Source organism: Branchiostoma lanceolatum, chromosome 16 (assembly GCF_035083965.1).
Source record: "Branchiostoma lanceolatum isolate klBraLanc5 chromosome 16, klBraLanc5.hap2, whole genome shotgun sequence".
Lineage (NCBI taxonomy): Eukaryota > Metazoa > Chordata > Leptocardii > Amphioxiformes > Branchiostomatidae > Branchiostoma > Branchiostoma lanceolatum.
The window spans coordinates 2,885,749-2,908,827 of record NC_089737.1 but is presented as its reverse complement, the minus strand read 5'-3'; the positions used below and the strand labels follow the sequence as shown (position 1 = coordinate 2,908,827).

The following is a 23,079-nucleotide window of genomic DNA, read 5'->3' as shown; positions in this document are numbered from 1 at the left end:
ATACGCAATCGTCATCCCTGGCATTTGTTACAGAGTTTCCCATATTTTTTGTTTGCCGTGTCGCGCTTTGTTCATCGCAATAAAGGATCTAAATAACATAGTGGTACCCCTTGTAGTGGATGTGTCATTTTGTGTGTGTGTATGTGTGTGTTTGCCTGTGTATATTTCTGTGTTTGTGTGTGTGCGTACGTGTGTCTTTTAGTAGCATGATGCTTTACTTTAGCAGCGGTATTTTAACAAAGAATCCACACGGCAATATAACAACATTTAAGCTTACGAGTTAACATTACAACATGCCGATCAGGCGAGGTGAGCCCATTGACCAGTTAATTTTAGACAGAACCTAGCCATTTGTTGTTAGGAGAAAAAAACCTTTAACCTCTAACCCGTATCCATACCCTACTACATGTATAAAGTGGCTACTTTATCCGACTACTATAGATCTGCGTATGCCATTCTTGAGCTTTCTTTTTAGCTAAATAACTAAGACCGCCCTACCCATTCGCCCAAGCACGCAGCATTTCGTGGTTTGTCCCCAACATCGACAGACTAGTGATTGATTGTCTTGTTATTCACTTAGCCTCAGACTTGGTTGATCAGATTTCAGGACCCTCAATTTTAAAGATTCAAACTACGATAAGACCGACTTGACCTTAAGTAGCCAGGTACCGTGGATAATTTATTATGATGACAACGCTTTGAAGCAAGTAATCACTAAAGGAAATATCGCTTAACTGCCATGCCCGCTGCAGCCAACAATGGCAAGGTTTATTGACTTGCTGTGATTGACTTGTGTGCCCTAACGTGTTCTTATAAGACATGTTGTAAGGTGGAGTGGATTTACTTTTCCGAGCCTCTAGTTAATGTTTGAGCTTACGCTAAACTGCGGCTGACTGCAGCTCAACAAACGAAGGACTTCACGAATAATTATCATGAATTATTTCCGCGACAAACAAAGATAGCCTATGAGAGCTCGTGCTTGATTGGTTGACTTGATATTGAAAACAACCTGTGGGAAGGAAGGTTTCGACAAGCCTTCCTCTTTTTGCACCCACTCCAATGTTAGAAGGCGAAGTTGCGACGGTAGTCTGTATGGAACTACACCTATCTACAAAGTAACTTCACTTTTTACACTGTAAATCAGCTAGCTGTTTGTACCGTGGGTACTTACCAAAAACCTCGTAACCTGGCGTAGCGTGAACACCTGTGAGCTATCATGGCGTCCAAAGGGAATGGCGTCAGGGGACCTGCATATTCTTCAGACGACAGTGGAATTGACACCACCGCGCCCTTGGCCATAGCTACCGGTGATCCAACAATGGCTACAGGTTAGTCCTTAAGTTATGATATTGTATCTGCTATATATATATAGAGAGAGAACAGCATGTGTGGCGAATGGTAGATTTCAGGTGGCAAGTTTTTGCTACAAACTACAATTACGTAGAGCCTATTGTAGGACGTAGGTATGTCGGAGAACCACAACAACCTGTCCAAATCGTTCGATCTAGTTACCATCCCTGTAAAGCCTTGAGGATTCTTTCACCTTTCACTGGATCAAAAGACATTGCATTTTTTGGGTACCGTGTAAGTGTATATGTTTTATGCACCTGCCACACACAACAATACGTGGCGTTAGAAATGCGGATACAGGTGTGTATTGCATACCCGGTTAACCGCCTCAAGGCGTAACACATCACAGGCAGATTGTACTAATCAGTACACTCTGCATAGCCGGACAGATATTTCTGATCGACTCACATCAGGAAGGACCCCTACTCTTTTCGTCGTGGGTCCATTTACGTGCTCGAGGTGTGGCTCTCCTCAAACACGGGATCTCCATTTAAAGTCCCTAACCGAAGCTAGGTACTCATTTTCACCTGAGAGAAAAACGTCAGAGCCTGAGAGAAAAACAAGAGCACAACGTCAACGGAAACAAATCAGGGGAACCCAGATTTGAACCCAGGACCTCTGGGTTCAGGGACAAACACCCTGCCACCGCGCCACCGCGACGATAGTAGTTTTAGTTTGGAGATTTGTTACAAGTTGTAAAGGAACAGCCTTGTCAATTTGCTATCATCGATTTGTCGATTTCAATAAAATAAAAACACCTCTTTAGCCAAACATGGCATACCCCACCGGTGCACCCAAAGTTAAACAATCCTGAACTTGGGAAATGGAGTTGTGTTCTGCTTCTCTGTCAAATTTGATCTACCTTTAGTTAACGGAATGCTTTTTGAGTTGGACGTTGCCTCTACACAAAAGCACCCTTACTGAACAATCTGCCCTTGGGGAAAAACAAAAGACACTTCGCGCATAGGAGAAGACCATGCCAATCTACCTGAAAAACAACATTGTCACGCATGAGCAGTTCTACTTTCACTTTTGACTGTTTTTGTCGTTTCCATGAAAATGTGAAAACAAACAGATTGCGATATGATCATAAATCATTGCAATAGACGATAGAGAGTCTAGTTGATTCCCTACTTCCATATCAAGAATAGCGTCAAAACTGCATCACTACAATTGGTGCCAGATATATGTGGAGAATCGACACGACGTTCGCGCAGCTTGATTATGAGCACATGCATAATGGCGTTGGCGGGTGATGTTGCAGTTGCCGTACATCTATAATTTTGGGGAAATAATGTGAGAGACGTAGGCACAATGTACTCCCTAGCCAGCCAGCCAGGGATAGAAAAGCACCTTGTTGTATCTCAGCTCTAGTGTAGACTTCAGTTTTGCTACCAATAGATGAAAGGTTTACCAATGTTGTTTGTTATCCCGATCCTATGGGGACACAATATGTCGCTCACAACAGCCATTTTCTGACGGAAAACAATCATTTAGTGTGTTACACGGTCATCATAACAAAAGTAATGCAGTATATAACCCTATTCTGAAAACATTGCAATTGCGGATGATTCTTTGAAATCTTTAAAAATCTTCATTAAGTATGCCACTTGGCAGACTTGTTAAGTCTGAATTATGACGGCATTTACATTCTGCTCACACATAACACAAGAATTAAGACAGTTGTCATGTTTTAAAATATACGGTACATAATTTATATACCCTGAACTATTAGTTGAAATATGTGAACACTTTTCAAATTGGGACATTAAAATTGGGAGTCGCTCACATATTACAATAGTATCAAGACAACTGGCTTGTGTAAAAAGTCAATCAATCAATCAAAGTTTATTGCACAACAAATGTAATGGGTAAAATGTATGGAAAGTCGGCTCAACTGTTACTGTAGCAGCATCTCTTCACCCTAGGTCAGAAATATCAATGCTCGAGACAAGTATTGACTTCACTGACCCATTAGGAGAAGCAGGGGTTACGAAGGCTGCTCGGGAAAACGGAACAAAGGCAGACAGACCTCCCCTAAATTCCCTTTTGGAGGAGGGTTGTGCTGACTAGTACAGAGCAGGTATGGATGGAACTTGAGACTGAGAGCAGAAGTTAACCGGTATTCAAGAGTCCAACTAGGTAAGGTATTGGAGAGTTTTTGTTCAGTCCGGCAGTGCGGGGTGCTAAACTTATGGGCGTTGCGCGTCTTTCTACTGGAAATGTTATCTCTTTTTTGCTTTGTTGGGGTAGCCAATCTCGGAATTCTGAGTTCAGCAGGAATTCTGCAAATGTCCAACAGATAGTCCTGCGTCGGTTGGTCAGAGTGATGATGTTCAGTGTCCCATGTGCTGTTTATCTGCTGAATTGAACCTCCTTGTAAATGAAAATATTTTCACTGAATGATTTTTCAGTTATATGTTTTCGGCTTGCTCAACATTGTAGCGTCGCGGTGGCGTAATGGCAGGGTGTTTGGCCAAGAACCCAGAGGCCCTATGTTCGAATCCCGCTCCCCTGAATTCTAATTTAGAAGAAAGGTTTTCTTTAACTTCTCACCCGGATCCGTGCTCTACTGTAAAAATGGCTAATCTATCCGACTAGCATAGCCCCAACATTGACAGACTATTGATTAATTGTCCTTGTTTTTTACTTAGCCTAAGACTTAGTTGATTAGATTTCAGGGCCCTAAATCTTAAGTTTAAAACTATGATCAGACCGACTTCACCTTAAGAGCAGCTGTCTGTAAAAACCAAGCATAAGGTGGCCAAGTTCAAAAAATGAAATATTCTTAGATTTTGTGTGGCGGTAGGGTCTTGGCCCAAACCTACAAAAATGGGAAAGTTTTTGGTCGGAGGTTACCAGTTGCCATGGTAACGGCCATTTTTCAAAATGGCGGATTTTCGCCCTGTGAAGGCCTTTCTCTCGCTCAAAATGGACCATCTTTGGCCTACTGGAACTCCCACAAATGAATAGAAATGTTGCTGCCTCTAACATATTATATTATCCATATTTTAACAAGAAAAACGATGTAAAGTGTTGCTCGAAATGTTTTCGCAGTGAGATGCAACAAACGTTTAAAGATGACCTGTTTTTGTGAAATTTCTAAATTGACAAAACGCCATTTTTGGGACGTTTTTAGCAAGCAATACCTCCTTAAAGGGCACTTCAAATTTGTTGATTTTTGGCACAGCTCTAGTTTAGACCTTTATTAATATCATATTAAAAAAGAAGTCTGGGTTCTCAATGGGGCGAGCCACAGTGACCCGGAGACTAAGCCCTTATTTCCATTGTAGCAGAATTTCAACTACAGAATTGAAGGTGAAATAAACATGTGCAACTTGGTGATTGAGATAAGAATGACTTTTCTTGAACTTTTTTATGGTGCACGAAACCTGCCTGGCCCTTAGAAAAGTATTTTGTAACAGTTGACTGTTGGTTGCCATGGCAACGGTCATCTGTGTTGTTAATGATGGATTTTCACATGGTTGTATAAGGAAAACAAACCCTACCTGCTGATTGCACTAGAGATATGGACATAACTTTTATATTTCCATATAGCATGGTTTCCAACGTTTCATAGACCAAAAGTTCAAGATCAAGCATTAAGATTAAGAGGGTGAACTAGGGGGTTATCAGAACCAATGAAATCAGAATTTTCATCTTGCTAAATCTTAGACATGTTTAAGGGGCTTTTTCTTCCATCATGGGCAAAGTTGACGAATGCATGGCACATAGAAAAGTATTTTGTAACAGTTGACTGCTGGTTGCCATGGCAACGGCCATCTTTGTTCTTAATGGTGGATGTTCACATTGTTTTAGGAGGAACACATCCATAACTTTGCTACATATGTAAAGAAAATGAAATCTGACGTTTTTTTATGTAATAAAGAATCCTACCTATTACTTAGGAAAGTAGGTTTCTTCATTGTAACAGTCTTTCAAAGGTTCAAAATTGGTTCTTATTCAGGATTGGCAAGTTGGAAATTGAGATGTTGATATATTTTTTTATGCTGAAAGGAACCTACCTGGCACTTCTAATTTTTTGTAACAGTTGATTGCTGGTTGCCACGGCAACGGCCATTCTTTTATTTTCTATCTTTACTGGTTTTCCAAAATGAATTACCAATACAACTACTAACAGAATATGGACATACATGGGTCACAACAAAAGCCAAATAAAAACTGGGACAATGTGTACATGTGCAGCACACAATACATACACTTACAGATAATCATAGCTTCCCTTAATACCCTTATAGTTATAAATATCAATTTTAATTTGCCTCCAAACAATATTTTTTAAGTGTATGATTACATATCATTATTTCCTTACATCTATATTATCATATAAATGTGAAACGGCCATACTTATGGACGGATATTCACAAGGTAAATGTCATAGTTATCCGCACAGTAAAGTATTCGACCTTCTGCAACTCCCACTGACAAAAAGGGGAGCAGTAGGACGCTATGCATCTGACATGATACATCCAGATGCGGAGCCAGTTGTTTTTAAGATTGTTTATACAATTTGAAAATTATAATGGGTAGACCATCATAAAATTGAAGACGAAGTACAGTCAAACCTGCCCAAGGCGACCACCCGGCGGACCGAGCAAAAACGGTCGCGATGGACAGGTGGTCGCCATGAAGAGGATTCCACTCACATGTTTCCAGGTCGAGGTTTTCAAATACAGTACGTAAATGATGAAAAAATTATGTGAATTTAGACAGCATGACCCTCACCAGGTTCAATTCTCATTGACAGAAAGATCCTACAAAAATTACATTTTCCGATATCGATGTAATAATTGTATACCGCTACATCGTGTACAAATTTTCGTCATAATTTTGACTACAAAACGATGCTTGCCTCGATGATCTCGCAGCGCCCTCCCGCATTCACACGTTACATTGAATAGTACACACACACACGCACATCATCGAAGTTTTAAGGCCTAAAACAGATCCCTAGAAAACGCCTGCTGGTCCCAGCCTTTTTTGGGGTCGCCGACCGCTGGATGAAAGGGTCAAAAAATTTTCGATCTGACAACTAAAGATGAAAACGGAACGCGTTAACGGTGTGATTTCGTCGCGCCGCGCCGCGAAGCTCTGTGCCACCGCATCGAAGGGTAAGTCAGTGCAGCAGAACGCACAGCGTCCAATAAAGGTTTGTGAGATTCATGGAAATAAAAAGAAAATAAGAATTTTGATTTTCACCAATAACTTGAGTATTCGTAAATGTTCATACACAAAATCATCGTGTTTTAGAAAGGTCAGCGGTACGCCAAATCCGGGCCGCCCGAAATCCAAGATTTCTCGCCTGATGTTTTGCCCGCCGCGAAGTCATTTTTCGGCGGAATTTAGCAAGATACAGACACATTTTTGTTGAAAATACAAGAAATAGATAGTAATTTCTGTGAAATCTGACTTTTTGACGCCATGCACTACGTATTCGTTTTGAAAGTTGAGTTTAAACGGAACTGAGTTCACGTAAAACTATAAGATTACGATAGGCACAACAACATCACAAACATTTGTCTTTACAATGTTTATAGGGGGAACGTTTTATTAAAACACTTCATGGAGGAATCGATGGTATAACATTGCTATTCCACATATTTTTGATCTTATTTTTGTCCTTTAAAGTCTTGAAAACATTTCCGTGAAATCCGACAGCAAAATGATCTGATGTCACCACACGCTTGAAAATTAGGCGACCGCCATGGGCAGGGATTGTGCTCTGTGCGGTCCCAATTCGTGGCGGTCACGGTCGCGTTGGACGGGTGGTCGCCTTGGGCAGGCAGCTTAATGCTTGTGCCTATGGGGAAAATTTTCGGGACCGAGAAAAAGCGGTCGCCATGGCCAGGTGGTCGCGTTGAAAAGGTGGTCGCCTAGGCAGGTTTGACTGTAGTACTTTTAACCAATAGCTCACTAAAACAAAGTTAATGGACTGAGCTGAAGAGGGGCCTTGTATTTTTGTCAGGGACTATACTTTGACTTGACTATTTATGCTAATAAAGTTAAGATTTCTTTTTATAGAATTATTCTATATATACTGCATACTTTTTTTTATGCATTCTGTCACAGTGAATTCAAGGGACACGGCCTGGCGAAACAAAAAAAAATTATATCCGATATCCGAGTACCTCAGTGAATAGTGCCTTCAGAGTTTTTTACATGTATCGTATCAACAATTTACAATTTTTTTATACTATTTTAGAAACTAAAAGCCACTGATTTAAGAAAAGCCTAAAATTCTATTTCAGCTATAGGTTGACCTACAGTTACAAGTTGTAGGTCAAAAGTAGCACAGATACAGAAAGTATTCACCTACAGAGAATACAGAAAAACTATCCAAAGAGTAAACTAAAATGTGTCTACAATATTCTCCAGTGGATGTACGTAGGAGGTCAATCTTAACAAAGGAAGTGGTAAACAGAAGTGTTCCGCAATGCGCCTTCTGCGCCCTCTATACCCCTGGTATGTGGAGTCCTGATAACCCCAATGCATGCGGACCCTTTGTCTTAATGTACCACATAGTGAATACACAAAATGATTGAGTAAGTAACTTACTGATTGATGTCTTAGAGAACAAATATCAAGAATGTGTAAAATAGATTTATTCCATTTCAAGTTTCCCTATAAACCCCATGTAGTGCCCTAATTATCATTTTAATTGTTGTTAGCATTTCATGGCATCTATCCGTGGTTTTCCCACAGCGACACAAAGATGGCCATAGCTCACACCGTAGTGAGACGTGATTACCTCACTTATTTCGTATCAGTCCCAAAACACGAAAAATACACATAAAGACCCTTAAGTCACGGCTCCTGTTATACGTGTCCCAATAAAACAACGTTAGTTGTTGACTCAATAGATGTTTCTCTGGTAAAACCATTCATCAACATTGCCGATGATGGAAGCCCCTTAAAAATAACTAAAATTTAGCAAGATAAAAATTCTGATTTCATTGGTTCTGATAACCCCCTAGTACACCCTCTTAATCTTAATGCTTGATCTTGAACTTTTGGTCTATGAAACGTTGGAAACCATGCTATATGGAAATATAAAAGTTATGTCCATATCTCTAGTGCAATCAGCAGGTAGGGATGTTTTCCTAATACAACCATGTGAAAATCCATCATTAACAACACAGATGACCGTTGCCATGGCAACCAACAGTCAACTGTTACAAAATACTTTACTAAGTGCCAGGCAGGTTTCGTGCACCATAAACAAGTTCAAGAAAAGTCATTCTTATCTCAATCACCAAGTTGCACATGTTTATTTCACCATCAATTCTGTAGTTGAAATTCTGCTACAATGGAAACAATGGCTTAGTTTCCGGGTCACTGTGGCTCGCCCCATTGAGAACCCAGACTTCTTTTTTAATATGATATTAATAAAGGTCTAAACTAGAGCTGTGCCAAAAATCAACAAATTTGAAGTGCCCTTTAAGGAGGTATTGCTTGCTAAAAACGTCCCAAAAATGGCGTTTTGTCAATTTTGAAATTTCACAAAAACAGGTCATCTTTAAACGTTTCTTGCATCTCACTGCGAAAACATTTCGAGCAACACTTTACATCATTTTTCTTGTTAAAATATGGATAATATAATATGTTAGAGGCAGCAACATTTCTATACATTTGTGGGAGTTCCAGTAGGCCAAAGATGGTCCATTTTGAGCGGGAGATAGGCCTTCACAAGGCGAAATTCCGCCATTTTGAAAAATGGCTGTTACCATGGCAACTGGCAACCTCCGACCAAAAACTTTGCAATTTTTGTAGGTTTGGGCCAAGACCCTACCACCACACAAAATCTAAGAAAATTTCATTTTTTGAACTTGGCCACTTTTTCCTCATTTTGCTTGGTTTTTACAGACAGCTGCTCTTAAGTACCAGGTATAATTTACTATGATGAAAGCGCTGTTAAGCAGGTAAGCACTTATGCAAGTAATCGCTTAACTGCCATGCCTATGACGTAACTCCTGATTCATTGTGTTTATTAATTTATTCTTTTATGACATGTTGCAAGGTGGAGTAAATTTACTTTTCAAAGCCTCCAGTTAATATTTGAGCTCATGTTACAATACGGCTGACTGCAAATGGATACCTCAACAAAAAGGACTTCGCGGATAATGATCATGAATTATGTATGCTTTCGGCGACTAACGAAAATAGCAACCACACGCCGATGGGAGCTCGCGCTTGATTGGTTGACTTGACTTGAAAAACAACCTGTGAAAAGGAAGGTTTCGACAAGCCTTCCTCTTTTTACACCCACTTCAAGGCTGGAAGGCGAAGTTTCGCCGGAGGTCTGTATGAAACTACGTCTACAAAATTAATTCAATTGTTACATTTGAAATCAGTTAGGAGTCAGTACCGTATGTACTTACCAAAAACCTCGTAACCTGGCGTAGCGTGAACGCCTGTGAGCTATCATGGCGTCCAAAGGGAATGGCGTCAGGGGACCTCCATATTCTTCGGACGACAGTGGTGCTGAAGCCACCGCGCCCTTGGCCATAGCTACCGGTGATCCAACAGTGGCTACAGGTTAGTCCTTTTGTCACGATGTTATGTCTGTTTATAGAACAACATGTGGTGAATGGTAGATTTCAGGTAGCAAGTTGCTGTTGTAAGGTACAATCCCCCGAAGGATGTTGTAGCGCGGGGTATGTGGAAGAATGTGCGTTATCAGACATGTCTAATTCCCAAGTACCACAACTACTAATCCAACTCCAATTCCGTCCCTGTAAAGCCTCAAGGATTCTTATAGTAATTACAGCTTGCCCTGGGTCCATAGCATTGAATTTCCCGTTGGTATCGTGGAACGTTGTTATAAGTGTGCATTTTTCGCCCGCGTCCCAAAACATAACGCAAGATCGAGGCGTTAGAAAGGCGGATACGGATGTAAGTAGTGGTGAAGGAGTTAAATTGTCAATTAGCTGTCATCACTTTGTCAATTTGCATAAAATAATATTTTTACCAAACACGGCATACCCAACCCAAAGTTAAACAATCCTGGACGTGGGAAGTGGAATTATGTTCGATTTCCCTGTCAAATTTGATCTACCTTGACGGAATGCTTTTTGAGTTAGACGTTGTCCCTACACAAAAACGCCCGTATACTGCCCTTGGCTGGAAAAACAAAAGACACTTCGCGCAGACCATGATAATCTACCTGAAAAACAACATTGTCACGCATGAGCAATTCTACTTTCACTTTTGAGTGTTTTTGTCGTTTCCATGGTAATGTGAAAACAAATGGCAATAGACATTAGAGAATCTACCTACTGATGATTTCCTACTGCATATCAAGAATACCTTCAGAACTACAGCACTACATTTGGTGGAATGCCAGATATAGGTGGAGAAATGATATGACGTTTGCGCAGCTTAATTATGAACAAAGGCACAATTGAGTCCGCGGTTAATGTTGCAGTTGCAGTACACCCATACCTTTTGGGAAATAATGGAAAAGTCAGCGTACTCCCGATCCCTAGCCAGCGAACCAGAGAGAGAAAGAGTTAAACACCTTGTTGTATCTCAGTTTTTATTTTGCTACCAAAAGATGAAAAGTGATATCCCGATCCTAAGGGGACACAATAATGTGCTCACAAGTCATTCGCTGACTGACAACAGAAGCATTTAGTGTGTCTTACGGTTATTATAACAAAAGTAATGCAATGTATTAATCCTATTCTGAATGCATTGCAACGTTGGATAGTTACTTGAAACAACAAATGTCGAAACAACAAATGCAGCCATATTAGCCTTCCAATCGTTTGTTCTCCAACTGTAAGTATAATTTGTTTTGTTGACTGGGTTTGACAAAGTAATGGGCTCTATTTGGTAACACATGTCCCCCAGATGAGACGTTTAATGGGGGTCCCGTGTTTGAGAGGAGCCACACCGAGCACGTAAGAAAAAACAACTACACAAAAACTGACTTTAAGAAAAAAACTATCTGAATACCATGAAGGACAATACAATTCACGCCTGATTTGGCGCACCGACTTGGAAAACAACTGCTTTAGCAGTTCTACTTTCACTTTTGACTGTTTTTGTTGTTCCCATGGAGATGTGAAAACAAATGGGCGGCCATATAATGTGACGTCATTGCGGTAGACGTTAGTCTAATGTATGCTTTGGAACTTCCTATTTTGATAACTCGGAAAGTACATCACTACAATGGGTGAAAAGCTAGATACGTGTAGAAAATTAATATGATGCATACGCAATTGTTTTTTAACAAATGCATAATTTCATCCGTGGTTGATGCTGCAGTTGCAGTAAAACCTCCCTACATAGTCCCTTGACCTAGGTCGCTGGGGGGATAAGGTAGACATGAAGCTCTCCAGATTCGTCTGTCTCTCGCAGCAGTCAGCCTTTCGACCAGTATTAACCTTTCGGGGAGCAATGACCCAGACGTAAGCGCAATTTGATCCATAGCCAGCCAGCCAGCCAGCTAGGGACAGATAGAATGAAACACCTTGTTGTATCTCAGCTTTTATTGAGATTTCTGGTTTGCTACCATAAGATGAAAGGTGTTGTTTCATACCTTGATGCTAAGGGGACACAATGCTTTGCTCGCAACAACCCGGTTCTATAGTTGCTAATAACAATTTTTATGCGAAAACAAGTTACTGCGCAAAGGCATAGGGTCGTGGAACTCTACTTCTGCCTTATATTGATAGAGAAAAATCCAAATATTATGAAATACTCCCCCTCGATATTGGCACACGAATATTATTTGATACCAATATGCAGCAAAACGTGGAACCTACTGTAAATTTATAGTACTGTAATGCTCTTATTCAAGAGAAAGACCATCTTACTTTCACTTATAGTAGCGTGAGACCACGAATTGTTTTTCTCATGTGAGGCAAATAATGCTGTTGTTCCAGTTGTTGGATGTGCCATCGTCATCCTGGTTTGGATTCTATCTTTCCGTCAGTACCTGTCCAGGTATAGGCGTCATTTTTTGTTGCTTACTGCCTTGTTAGGTTCCCAAATTTGCAAATGACTTTTGTCTTATGCAATACTTTATCCAGACCAATTTTGTGCAACAACCCCCTTCCCGATAGATCTCTAGCCCACCGAACAGATTCGCTAGTGATTTCCACATAAGTAGTATAGTCTAAGTCGGAGGGGTCGTATAATCCGGGAGGCTCCGTATAATCCGGGAGGCTCCGGGAGGCTCCTTATTAGCATAATATATGTAGGATTGGCAGGTCATACAAGGAATGGCTCCGCCCTTATTAGCATAATATATGTAGGATTGGCAGGTCATAGAAGGAATGGCTCCGCCCTTATTAGCATAATATATGTAGGATTGGCAGGTCATACAAGGAATGGCTCCGCCCTTATTAGCATAACATATGTAGGATTGACAGGTCGTACAAGGAATGGCACCGCCCCCTACTAGCATAATATATATAGGATTGGCAGGTCATTTAAGATGGGCGTGTTGTTCCGGAGTGGAATATTGCTCCGGAGTATGCTCCGAAGTAGACGATTGAAGACAATTGTGGTCAGTAACGGACATTTGCCATGTATTTACCTAATGAAGATATATCACGTGTCTACATACATAACCTTTGGAGTAGATGGATGTATTGCTCCGGAGTAGAATATTGCTCCGAAGGAAAGAGTACGGCTACGACAGTGGTGATGAAGAGGAGTTTACACTCTATCGAGACTGGACTATTCCCCTACCTTACCAGCCGAGCGATGTCCCACAACGCGTCATCAAAGAGACGAAACGCGCTGGCAAAAAGTTTTAGCTGATAGAGTTTGCTGCGTTGCCTCGCCACGGTTATGAGATCACCTACAGCAAGAACTGGGTCTCAGAACACACGTTGATGAAAAAATATGGTTACCTCGTCCTGAAATGATGTAACGTCGACATACCGCCATCAGCACAACCATAACAACTTTCTTTCCTTATGTATTATTGATACCATGTTTGACGTAACCTATAATACACGACGTTTGCTGGATTCTCGATACATTCATGGTTGAGAAGTGATAAATAAAGTTTATGGCACACTGTACCTACATGTATGCCCCAGTGTATTTTTTGTGCTGTAGTGTTGATGTATAGTATTACATACATGATGATAGGCATAGACGACAACTTGATATAAATTACTACACAAACCATCTACTCCGGAGAATCTGCTTCGGAGCAATATTCTACTCCGGAGCAATACATCCATCTACTCCAAAGGTTATGTATGTAGACACGTGATATATCTTCATTAGGTAAATACATGGCAAACGTCCGTTACTGACCTCAAATGCATTCCATCATCTCCTCCGGAGCATACTCCGGAGCAATATTCCATTCCGGAACAACACGCCCATCTTAAATGGCCTGCCAATCCTACATATATTATGCTAGTAGGGGGCGGTGCCATTCCTTGTATGACCTGTCAATTATACATATATTATGCTAATAAGGGCGGAGCCATTCCTTGTATACCTGCCAATCCTACATATATTATGCTAATAAGGGCGGAGCCATTCCTTGTATGACCTGCCAATCCTACATATATTATGCTAATAAGGGCGGAGCCATTCCTTGTATGACCTGCCAATCCTACATATATTATGCTAATAAGGGTGGGGCCATTCCTTGTATGACCTGCCAATCATACATATATTATGCTAATAAGGGCGGGGCCATTCCTTGTATGATCTGCCAATCATACATATATTATGCTCATGAGGGAGGCGCCAGAGGAGCCTCCCGGAGCCTCCCGGATTATACGACCCCTCCGACTTAGACTAGACTACTCACATAGCATGCTGTAAATACACAAATCTAATTGGTACACAATTATTATCACATTTATGAAATAATGTTACATGTACATAGTTCTACACAGACTACAGAAAAGGAAGGATGGCTCTGTTGGTATAGTCTTGGGGGTGTGTGAAATTCCTGGGAGAGGGGGCTATACTGTCTAATGAAATTCCAGACAGCCTTGCAGTAGTGTCTTATCCACATAAATGACCTATTTGATAGTTATTTCATTTTTGTAATTTTGTAGTCTCAAGGCATTGATTTGTCGCTCACACCTTAAGGATTTGCACTTAAAGCTACAACAAAAATCAGTTTATGATACCAATCAAGAAGTGAACATCTTGATATTCATCATTTTCTCACAGAACAAGAACAGGCGATGGGTCAGAGGGACGGGGGCTTGTGCTCCACAGCCGAGGTATATCTTAAACTACTTTTTGATTGATTAAGTCATTTGATTAAGTCATTTGATGGTCATTACATATGGGCTGTATAATGGTAGTTCTATATGTACCCAAAATGCTTTCTACAACTCCAATGTAATTGTAGTGCAACTGCAGTGTAATGATATTAATCCCTGGTCACTCGAATCAACCAACCAACCCTTAAAAGCCACAATGTTCCATGCTATTTCAGGTGATCCTGTTTCTTGGAAGGAGACAAGAGTCACGTTCGACTTGTTCCGATTTCTTGGCTCCTTCCTTGCAGCTGAAGTCATGTTTCCTTTTCCTCCTTCTGATTCCGGCGTGTCCTTGTTTTCCCTGACTGCCATTGACTTAGTTTCCTCGGTTGTTTATTTCTTGTTGGTCAGGCGCGAGGAATTCAAGAAACAGCTGAAACACTACACCGCTTTTAACTTCACCACGACAGGATTTTCCTATGGCTTCACACTGCAGCTTCTTATAATCTCACACCACTACAACCCGACTAATGTACTCATCAACACCCTTATCCTCCTGTACATTCTTGCATTCTGTCTGATCACTTGGAATGCAGTTGGGGAAGTGATGAAAAAACTTGAACTAGACCCGAGTGAAAGATCCGCTTTAAAATCAGTGGTCTATTCCATGTGTGGTGTAACTTTAATCAACACCATGTATTACACGTGGCCTACCAGCATTCCTTACATCCTTTGCATTGAGCACCTTGTGCCGCGCACACTATCGCAGGTTCTAATCCCCCTCTGGATTCTTCTGGTGTGCTCCCAAATCATCACTTACAGGAACATCTCAAGCAGCTTCCACAAAGGTGAGAAAAGTTCCTTAGTGCCTCCACCAGTATGTTTTAGGGGCAGTTGCTTTATGTTTGAACTTGGATATACCTGTATAATTTCGCCACTGTACTTAACTTAATTTTTATCATTCGTAGAAGACTCTAAGTCCGCAGTCCTTCACCATGCACCAGACGCTACACACAACTGCGGCATCTGCTGCTCGGGTTTGATCCTGGCGTGGTTTTGTGATGGCCGGCGGGCGCCCACTGACATCATCACGTACTGGAAGCCACTCTGGCCACTCCTGTTGGCTGACATCATGGGAATCATCGGGTACTGTATGGCCTGCAACCAGTTCAGCTCAATCTGGCATGCCAAGGCCGAGAAGGCGTCAGAAGACGAAATCACACAAGGAGCGTCCGCGCCCCTCAAGAAGTCGGTGGCAGTAAAGAAATCAGAATCAGCCGTAGACGGAACAGAAGGGTCTCTAGAGATGGAAGACGAAGTCAGGGAAGAAACGTCCATGCCTCCTATGAAGCCGATGGGTGTAGATGCCACAGATGAAGTCTTAGACGGGGCAGCCACGTCCCTAACAGAACCAATGGATGTAAAGGTAACAGATCGAGCCGCAGGTGAAACAACCACGCTCCTTCCAAAGCTGTTGGATGTAGGGGCAGCTGATGAAGTCGTAGATGGAACAGCCGTGTCCCCCATGAAGCTGGTGGAAGTAGAGGCGGCGGAAGAGTTGGCAGATGGAACAGCCACGACCCCTGTGATGTCAATGGACGTAGAGACGACTGATGAAGTCGTATATGAAACAGCCATGTCCCCTATAGAGCTGGTGGATGTAGGTATACAATGTCAAGTAGATGGACAAGTCACATCCCTTACAAAACCGGTAGATGCAATGGTCACAGATGAAGAAGATGACATGGAGGAGGACGATAGCTGGGCCACCGATGAAGAAGAGAAAGTGGAGGACGAAGAGAGCACCGATGGAAGTGCTCTAGATGAACGGATGAGGTTAGTATTCTATTTTGTTCCAATGTGCATCTACAATGTCCATTGTGCATGGATTACCATCACATAACATCTAAGCATTCTCAAGTGTTGTAGATAAACATTTTCTTATTGCATGAAAAACTCGGCAATAAGTGCTGAGTGTTGTTCCTCTTTGAACCCGTTTCTAATTTGGTGCATTTTTATTTGAAGCGACAGTGAGATCTCGGTTACAACTAGCGCGGACCAGTCAGTACCGGTGTGCAGCATCATCCTTCCTCCAAGGGCGCCCGGTAAAAGTTTGAAGATCACGTCTGCGTTTCTCAATCCGGATGGACACCTTGAAAATCTCAAGTTGAAAGAAAACGAGCTTCTGGTTAGCGACATCATCAAAATAAACCCGTCGGGTTTGACATTCTCCGGCCCAGTACGTTTCAAGATTCCCCACTCCCTACCCAAGTATGACGAGGAATGGCAGTACATCGTGGTCGCGTCAAGTGATGACGGATCAACATGGGAGGAGCTAGAGACGGAGAGCTGCGAAGAGAGTGTAAGTTGAAATCACTTGAAAATTAGGCGTCAACTTAGTAGCTAGACGAGATATTCTGTAGCTTATCGAGCCTAATGTACATTTTCCTTTATCCTTTGTCAGTAACTATTGTCAGTTTACACGGACGATGGTACTGGTAGCGGTAGCTTTAAACACCTCAGGTTATTTCATAGGTATGTATGTATATTCCTAGTATGTCCGTAGTATTTCTACTATGCTCAGCATATTGTCTGATAAGATAACAGAATGATTCGTTTAATGTTGTTATATCCAATCGCTTTGTTTTCTAGGGGCAGAGATCTGCAATTGTCGAAACTACACATCTTGGACAGTTTGCAGTCAAGGCGAGGCCACTCAAGCACACCCATCGCATAAAGAAAGGAAAGGCAACGAAACTCAAGTCCTCAAAAGAGACAGGAGTGGAAGTTTCCCTTCCCAGCGACAGTGTTTCCAAGGACGAAGAAATTTCATTTGAGGTATCTTACCTAATGCATTGTTCTTTCCTCCTCCTGCATACATTGTTGGTCATAGAGTAAATGTAGTACTTAGACTTTTGAAAAAATGAAAATATTTAGACACAGGAAAGAGAGCGAGAACAGTTAACTTAAATTCGATGATCTGCAAAAAATATTATTTGCTATTTTATAATGAAAGGTGACACCAGTCGATAAGGCCGCCCTCTCGTGCGCCGGAAGGAAGGATGCTACTGTCATGGCAGATACCCACTGCATGAGTCACATCTTAAAGTTCTCTAAAGGGAGTGGCCTGCTTCTAAAGCGCCCTGCCACCATCGTCATTCCTCTAACATCGTCGGCGGATGGCAAAGAAGCTCACGTTTTGAGTTGTACCAAAAAGGGAGAATGGGAGGACATTACCGACAAGGTAGATGACATCGTCCTGGAACATTCCAAGGTGGCCTTCAAGACTGACCGGCTTAGAGATGGGTAAGTAAAGGTGACATATTTTTGTGCCTATTATTTGGTCTCTACGCTTTAGAGACTATAAACATATGATATCAAACACATTAAAATATACTAAGTAATTCCTCATTGTTGCAGATTTGCTGCGTTGGTTTCCAAATCGCCAAGCGATTCCAAGTCGTCGGTGAAAATCATCGATCTTGTGTCGAAGAGCGTCCATGCAAGTGAGGTCAAACTAGTGGTTTTCAAGAAGTGGAAGGAGCCGAGAGAGGAGGGCGTCATGACCGTCCGGATCGAGTCTATCATCGAGGATTACGTGGAAGACCGAATCGTCCGCCGCACAACTACTGAAGGATACGATCTCCAGGTCAGAGAAATACTACAGCTGTTATTGTTATCATTTACCTTTATCTATAATTTAACTTCTTTACGAAGTATAAGGGTAATATAACACTCTAAATAATATTTTCATTTTGCACAGAGTGGCACTCCAACCGCCGTCGTTACTATGGTGGAAAACGAGACGTTTTGCGCCTACTTTAAAGGAAACATCCACCCACCTAACTGCGACCTAGTCAACGGACTGCTTAGGGCTAACTTGACCTTCCACTCCGCGGCGCCATGCACGCTGACGTTTGACGTCAAAGTGGACGAGAAAAAGGAGTCTTCCGATGTGGGGATATACTCTGGGCCGAAAGAGACATGTCCTGTGCCGCGTCATGGGGAACTACCAGCCGCACCTCTGGCGAAGATGGAGATTACTACACCAACGGTAGGCACATGGATTATGTCATGACAATGCTTACATTTAATGTTGGCAATGATAGATTTGTTATTTTGATTTTGATTGAGAATTTCAATGAACTTTGTTTTATTAGTTCTGATTCCAACAATCATGTACTAGTACAATCCGAGTTCATTATACATACATATATATAACTGGATTCCAACACAAGAAATAAGACTCGCCAAATGGAAACTTTGTGTTTTAAGTGTATGACCTCATTGTAGTGAAAACTTGTAGTCGGTTTATAGTATTTCATGAGGAATGCAAAAGTGGGTTTGTCTTAACCTTTGTCTTCACCTTATGTTTACAGGGTATCACATGCGAGTATTGGTTGAAGTGCCGGAAGTTCAAAAACACTCTGGGAATCGAAGGTTTTGTAATCGCCTTATTCTCTCTATTACTCTTAACGTGTGTAGTGTTGTTTATCTTTTCACAATTGCAGACATGATCTCTTTGCACTTGGGGATGGATTAATCTATAGATCAGTTAATGAGCAAATCCTACTTCATATGGTGGATGGTAAGCAAACAGATTAGCCCACCAGAAGGTCTTAATTCCACACTTCGATTTCAACTTACTGTCCACTAGGTGAAGGTCTTGTTTACAATTATATACCATGTCAATCTGTAATCTTATTCTTTTTCCAGATCACCATTTCAATCTCGAGGGAGACATGTGTTACTGCTACAGATGCCACAACGAAAGAGGCGACCGAGACTGGTACCATCGCGGCGATCCACCGGAGATGTACGCGATTCCTCAAGGATGGAGTAGGTTCGGCGTCAGGTACTTATCGATGTTTTGATAAACTGAGATCCACCAAGAAATACATTTATTAGTAGTCCTTTACATTTCACCGTGTCGTTAAAAATCAAAATTAAAGGAACCGTATGCGTACGGAATCTGTCTAGCCAAGCTGTGGGTAAATGCTATGTTTTAATTGACCAACTGTATCTCCCAACGTTCAAAACAAAATCTGTTGTGTGATGTAATGCTGTTAACAATTCTGCAATGAAACATCTTTCCCTTCCCAGTCCTATTTAATGTAAATATGATCTAAAAGACCATTGAGTTGGGAATTTTCAGGATCATCTACCAATTACTAATAGACTCTTTTCATTTCAGAGTAAACCCAGCCTTCATGGACAAAGACCTGCCCGCGTTTGACAAGTGGCACCGTGCGTTCCACGGGACCGACCCAGTCGTGGTGAAGAAGATCCTACAGAGCAGCTCACAGCTGCTGATCCCAGGTATGTGCTAGACTCGAATGCCATATACGTTAGGTTTATTCCATATGCAATCACTGATTGACTTGCGATCTATCTATAGAATACGTAAAAATGACAAAAACTGAATGAACAAATTTCATAATCCCTTTATCAAAGACTCTGACAAAGGTTTAAGAGGAGATGTCGTCTAATATCTATGTAGGTGTGTAGTCGATCCCGGAATGATAGTCAACATCAAAAGAAAACACAACCATGTTTACATTAAGTAAATCATTAATAGAATTGCTTGTTAAAACTAAGTTATTCCCGATTCATATAGATACACTGGAAGGTGCACTTTTTTTATCTTTTAATGTAGTGCCCTCTATTTCTTGATAGGTGACACAGTTTTGGGGGGACACAGGCTCGGTGAGAAGCCCGGCCATATCACCCCAGACAGCAAGCCAGAAGGCTTTGACACTCGACAGGTTTTCGTCTCACCAAGTATCAAGTACGCGGGATGTGAAGTCTATGCCAGTCCACAAAGGTACATTCTACTTCTTAAAGATCTGATGTTCAATAACTTTAAACATAGTTGATATTTATCGATGTACGGTTTCGGACAAAACTCGATATTCTAGATGAGAACGAAGCATACCATAAATGTAATGATTATATTGTTTGACAGTTTCCGAAAATACATATCTTACAATCTTACATATGTAATGGATATCTTTAATGAATGACATTGTTACATGGTCTTGTAAATTGAATAAAAGATTATCAATCGATGATGCTACTTGTAAGGAAGGTCACGTGATCTAGTTGTTTGGTCAATTGAAGTTGTTTGGTCACTTTAAATGAAATGATTCTTTGTGATGGCACAGACTTTTAGCTATGTACTATGATAATCTATGTTGTTTTCTCAGGTACAAAGACAAGAAAGGCAAAGAGTACGACGTTCGCGTGGCTCTGCAGCTGTGTGTCCGACCGGGCAGCTACACAGTCGGGCCGGAGACGATCGGTGCCAGGAGGGAGGGCAGAACCATCGATCCACTCTTCAGCAACGACGAGCTGGAGTGGTTCACTAAAGAGAGGGGAGGCCATGCCCTGTATGGGTTACTTGTTAAAATGGACCCCAAGTAGCGAGTAAAAGTACTGATCGTGACTTTGTTATTATCTATTAAAATACTATTTGAACGATACATAAAAGAAGGTAGAAAACTTACAGAAGGTAGCATTTGTTTTCAAACACATGTTTTCATTTTGTGCTAAGAAAAGAGGCAACCAATCTATTGAAAATATGTGTTTTAGCATTAGTCATATCTAGAAATGTTATGTTATCAAATGGCATTTTGCCCAGCAACATAGTGTCGCTTACGATTTAAGCTTGTATTGGTATTTAATGGCTATGTTACATTACGACAGTTAATGGTCATGTTACATAACAGCAAAATGATGATGAAATGAATATATGTTTTTTCTTCTACAGGGTGTATGTAAATGTTAAACTTATGTAACTTTGAAATATCAAATTGTCTCTTGACAAATGTCTGTTTTCTGGTTTAACAAGAAATCCCGGGCTGATGTTGAGCACGGTACTTTAAGTAAATGAATTTTGTACTGGAATTGATTTGGATATGGACGGATTTTGATCACTTGATTTTGGTTTGCTATTGTTTTAAAGTTAGTTAGTAAGAAATGAATAAATAATAGTCAGGATTCGGAAACGTATTAATGAACACCTGAGCTGGACCATAGGTCATTTTTGATATGTCGACAATGCGCTCCTTTTTATTAGTCGCAGGTACTACTGACAGTCCAGATGCTTGATTCGCGTTTGGAAACATCCAGAGACAATAGATTTTTGTGTGACAGTCGCAAGCGTCTACATGTACTAGTGCGTATTATCTTCTATATTTAACTGAAATGAGTAATGCTTCTCCTATGATATACATCGGCATATGTCCAAAGAATAAATCCCTTCGGCAAGCGACATATAATATACAGAAATACCAGAATAATTCTACACGTCATTTGAAGTTTGTTCCTAAAGCCCTCATTCTACTGGACGGCGATGCGCTGCGCTATCTCTGCAAGCCAAATTGGATTTGTGTAATTCTTACCTTCATATTCGGAATAGAAAACAAAATGTAAAAGTATGCCTGAAACGTCAGCAAAAATCGTTTATCTATGAGATTCTTTGAGCGCTCTGTCGAATCGCTCAGTCCCAAGTCAATAGCAGCTATGTCGTCGCCCTAGAGGAATATGCATATGGTTGCTGTAGTTGCTATAAAATTGTTTTGTATAGGCATACATCTTCATGGCTTAAAGAAATCTATCCAAACAAATTGGATCAATTACAGTATATAGTATTGTTTGTTTGCTTTTATTTGTTTGAAATATAGTGTTTGACTCGTTGATGTAGGTTACACTGTGACATCTTGCTGTTGATAGTGTTTGACTGTGATATCTTGCTATTGATCTCGCTTTGAAGCTTAGATAAAATATAGTACTAATAACCGATTTCTTAATATCTTTGCATGATGTGCAAGTGGTGTGTTTTCATGTTTCAATAAAATGAATAAATACAAACGGTTTGGTAAACTTGTTGTTTTTTCCTGATTCCTTCGTGATAGAATGGGTGAGATATCTGTCATGATTAAAATCTAGGAAGATGTGTAAAAAAGTGACCCTCAAATATAGTAATTCCCATAACTATATTGCTTATGCTTGGCTTATCAGCAACCACAACTGTAAGTGAAAAACCATAATGTTTTCTAAATCTATTGATACGATGATAGATTATTCGTCATGAGACGGTTGACGTGTTGCACGTATTACAAGTATGAATTTTCAATCTGACTCAACTGAGCTACGCTGAATGTTTGTTCAAGACAATTTTACAATTGGCCTGTCGTAAAATCCTCAGAACCTGATACAATCACTTCTTGCTGTGAATCATTAACCCATTGGCTAGACAGCTTAAAATGTGCATGTATAAAGCACGAGACGCCTTAGCCTAGTCCACATGAGCTCGATTTTTAACTGTTCAATGAGTCTTTCTATTCTGTAACCGTGGTTTAGTATATGCTGCGAATTAGGAAAGAATGCCAGATGGTTCGTACATTAAGCGACCTATTACATCAGTAATATTTGACATGTTGTCAAACACTGCAAACGTAACGAAACTTCTAACCATCCTTTTATGATCCAATTTGGTTTAAACTTGATTGAC

The 23,079-nt window shown here is 40.9% G+C and overlaps 1 protein-coding gene across 3 annotated transcripts; it reads left to right on the top strand.

Moving 5' to 3' along the window:
- Positions 1–590: 590 nt before the first annotated feature.
- Positions 591–21,583, top strand: LOC136421884 (uncharacterized). 3 transcript variants are annotated; one of them, XM_066409456.1, is made up of 15 exons: positions 591–1,328; positions 12,261–12,321; positions 14,530–14,582; positions 14,801–15,412; positions 15,536–16,400; positions 16,590–16,926; positions 17,217–17,402; positions 17,581–17,870; positions 17,985–18,213; positions 18,328–18,618; positions 18,944–19,004; positions 19,281–19,419; positions 19,759–19,883; positions 20,241–20,388; positions 20,771–21,583. In XM_066409456.1, the coding sequence occupies exons 1-15, from the start codon at positions 1,217–1,219 to the stop codon at positions 20,985–20,987; spliced, it is 3,726 nt and encodes a 1,241-aa protein (XP_066265553.1). In that variant the 5' UTR covers positions 591–1,216; the 3' UTR covers positions 20,988–21,583. The 3 variants fall into 3 exon arrangements, with proteins under 3 accessions (XP_066265553.1, XP_066265551.1, XP_066265552.1); XM_066409454.1 differs by having other exon boundaries at positions 592–1,328; positions 15,533–16,400; XM_066409455.1 differs by lacking the exon at positions 591–1,328 and adding an exon at positions 9,333–9,906 and having other exon boundaries at positions 15,533–16,400.
- Positions 21,584–23,079: the final 1,496 nt, after the last annotated feature.

Bases quoted from the DNA above. Each gene is read 5' to 3' on its own strand.
- LOC136421884 (XM_066409454.1), top strand. From the start codon at position 1,217: ATGGCGTCCAAAGGGAATGGCGTCAGGGGACCTGCATATTCTTCAGAC. The intron at 14,583-14,800 runs GTATATCTTAAA...ATGCTATTTCAG, and splicing joins GCTTGTGCTCCACAGCCGAG to GTGATCCTGTTTCTTGGAAG. The intron at 17,403-17,580 runs GTATCTTACCTA...TTATAATGAAAG, and splicing joins ACGAAGAAATTTCATTTGAG to GTGACACCAGTCGATAAGGC.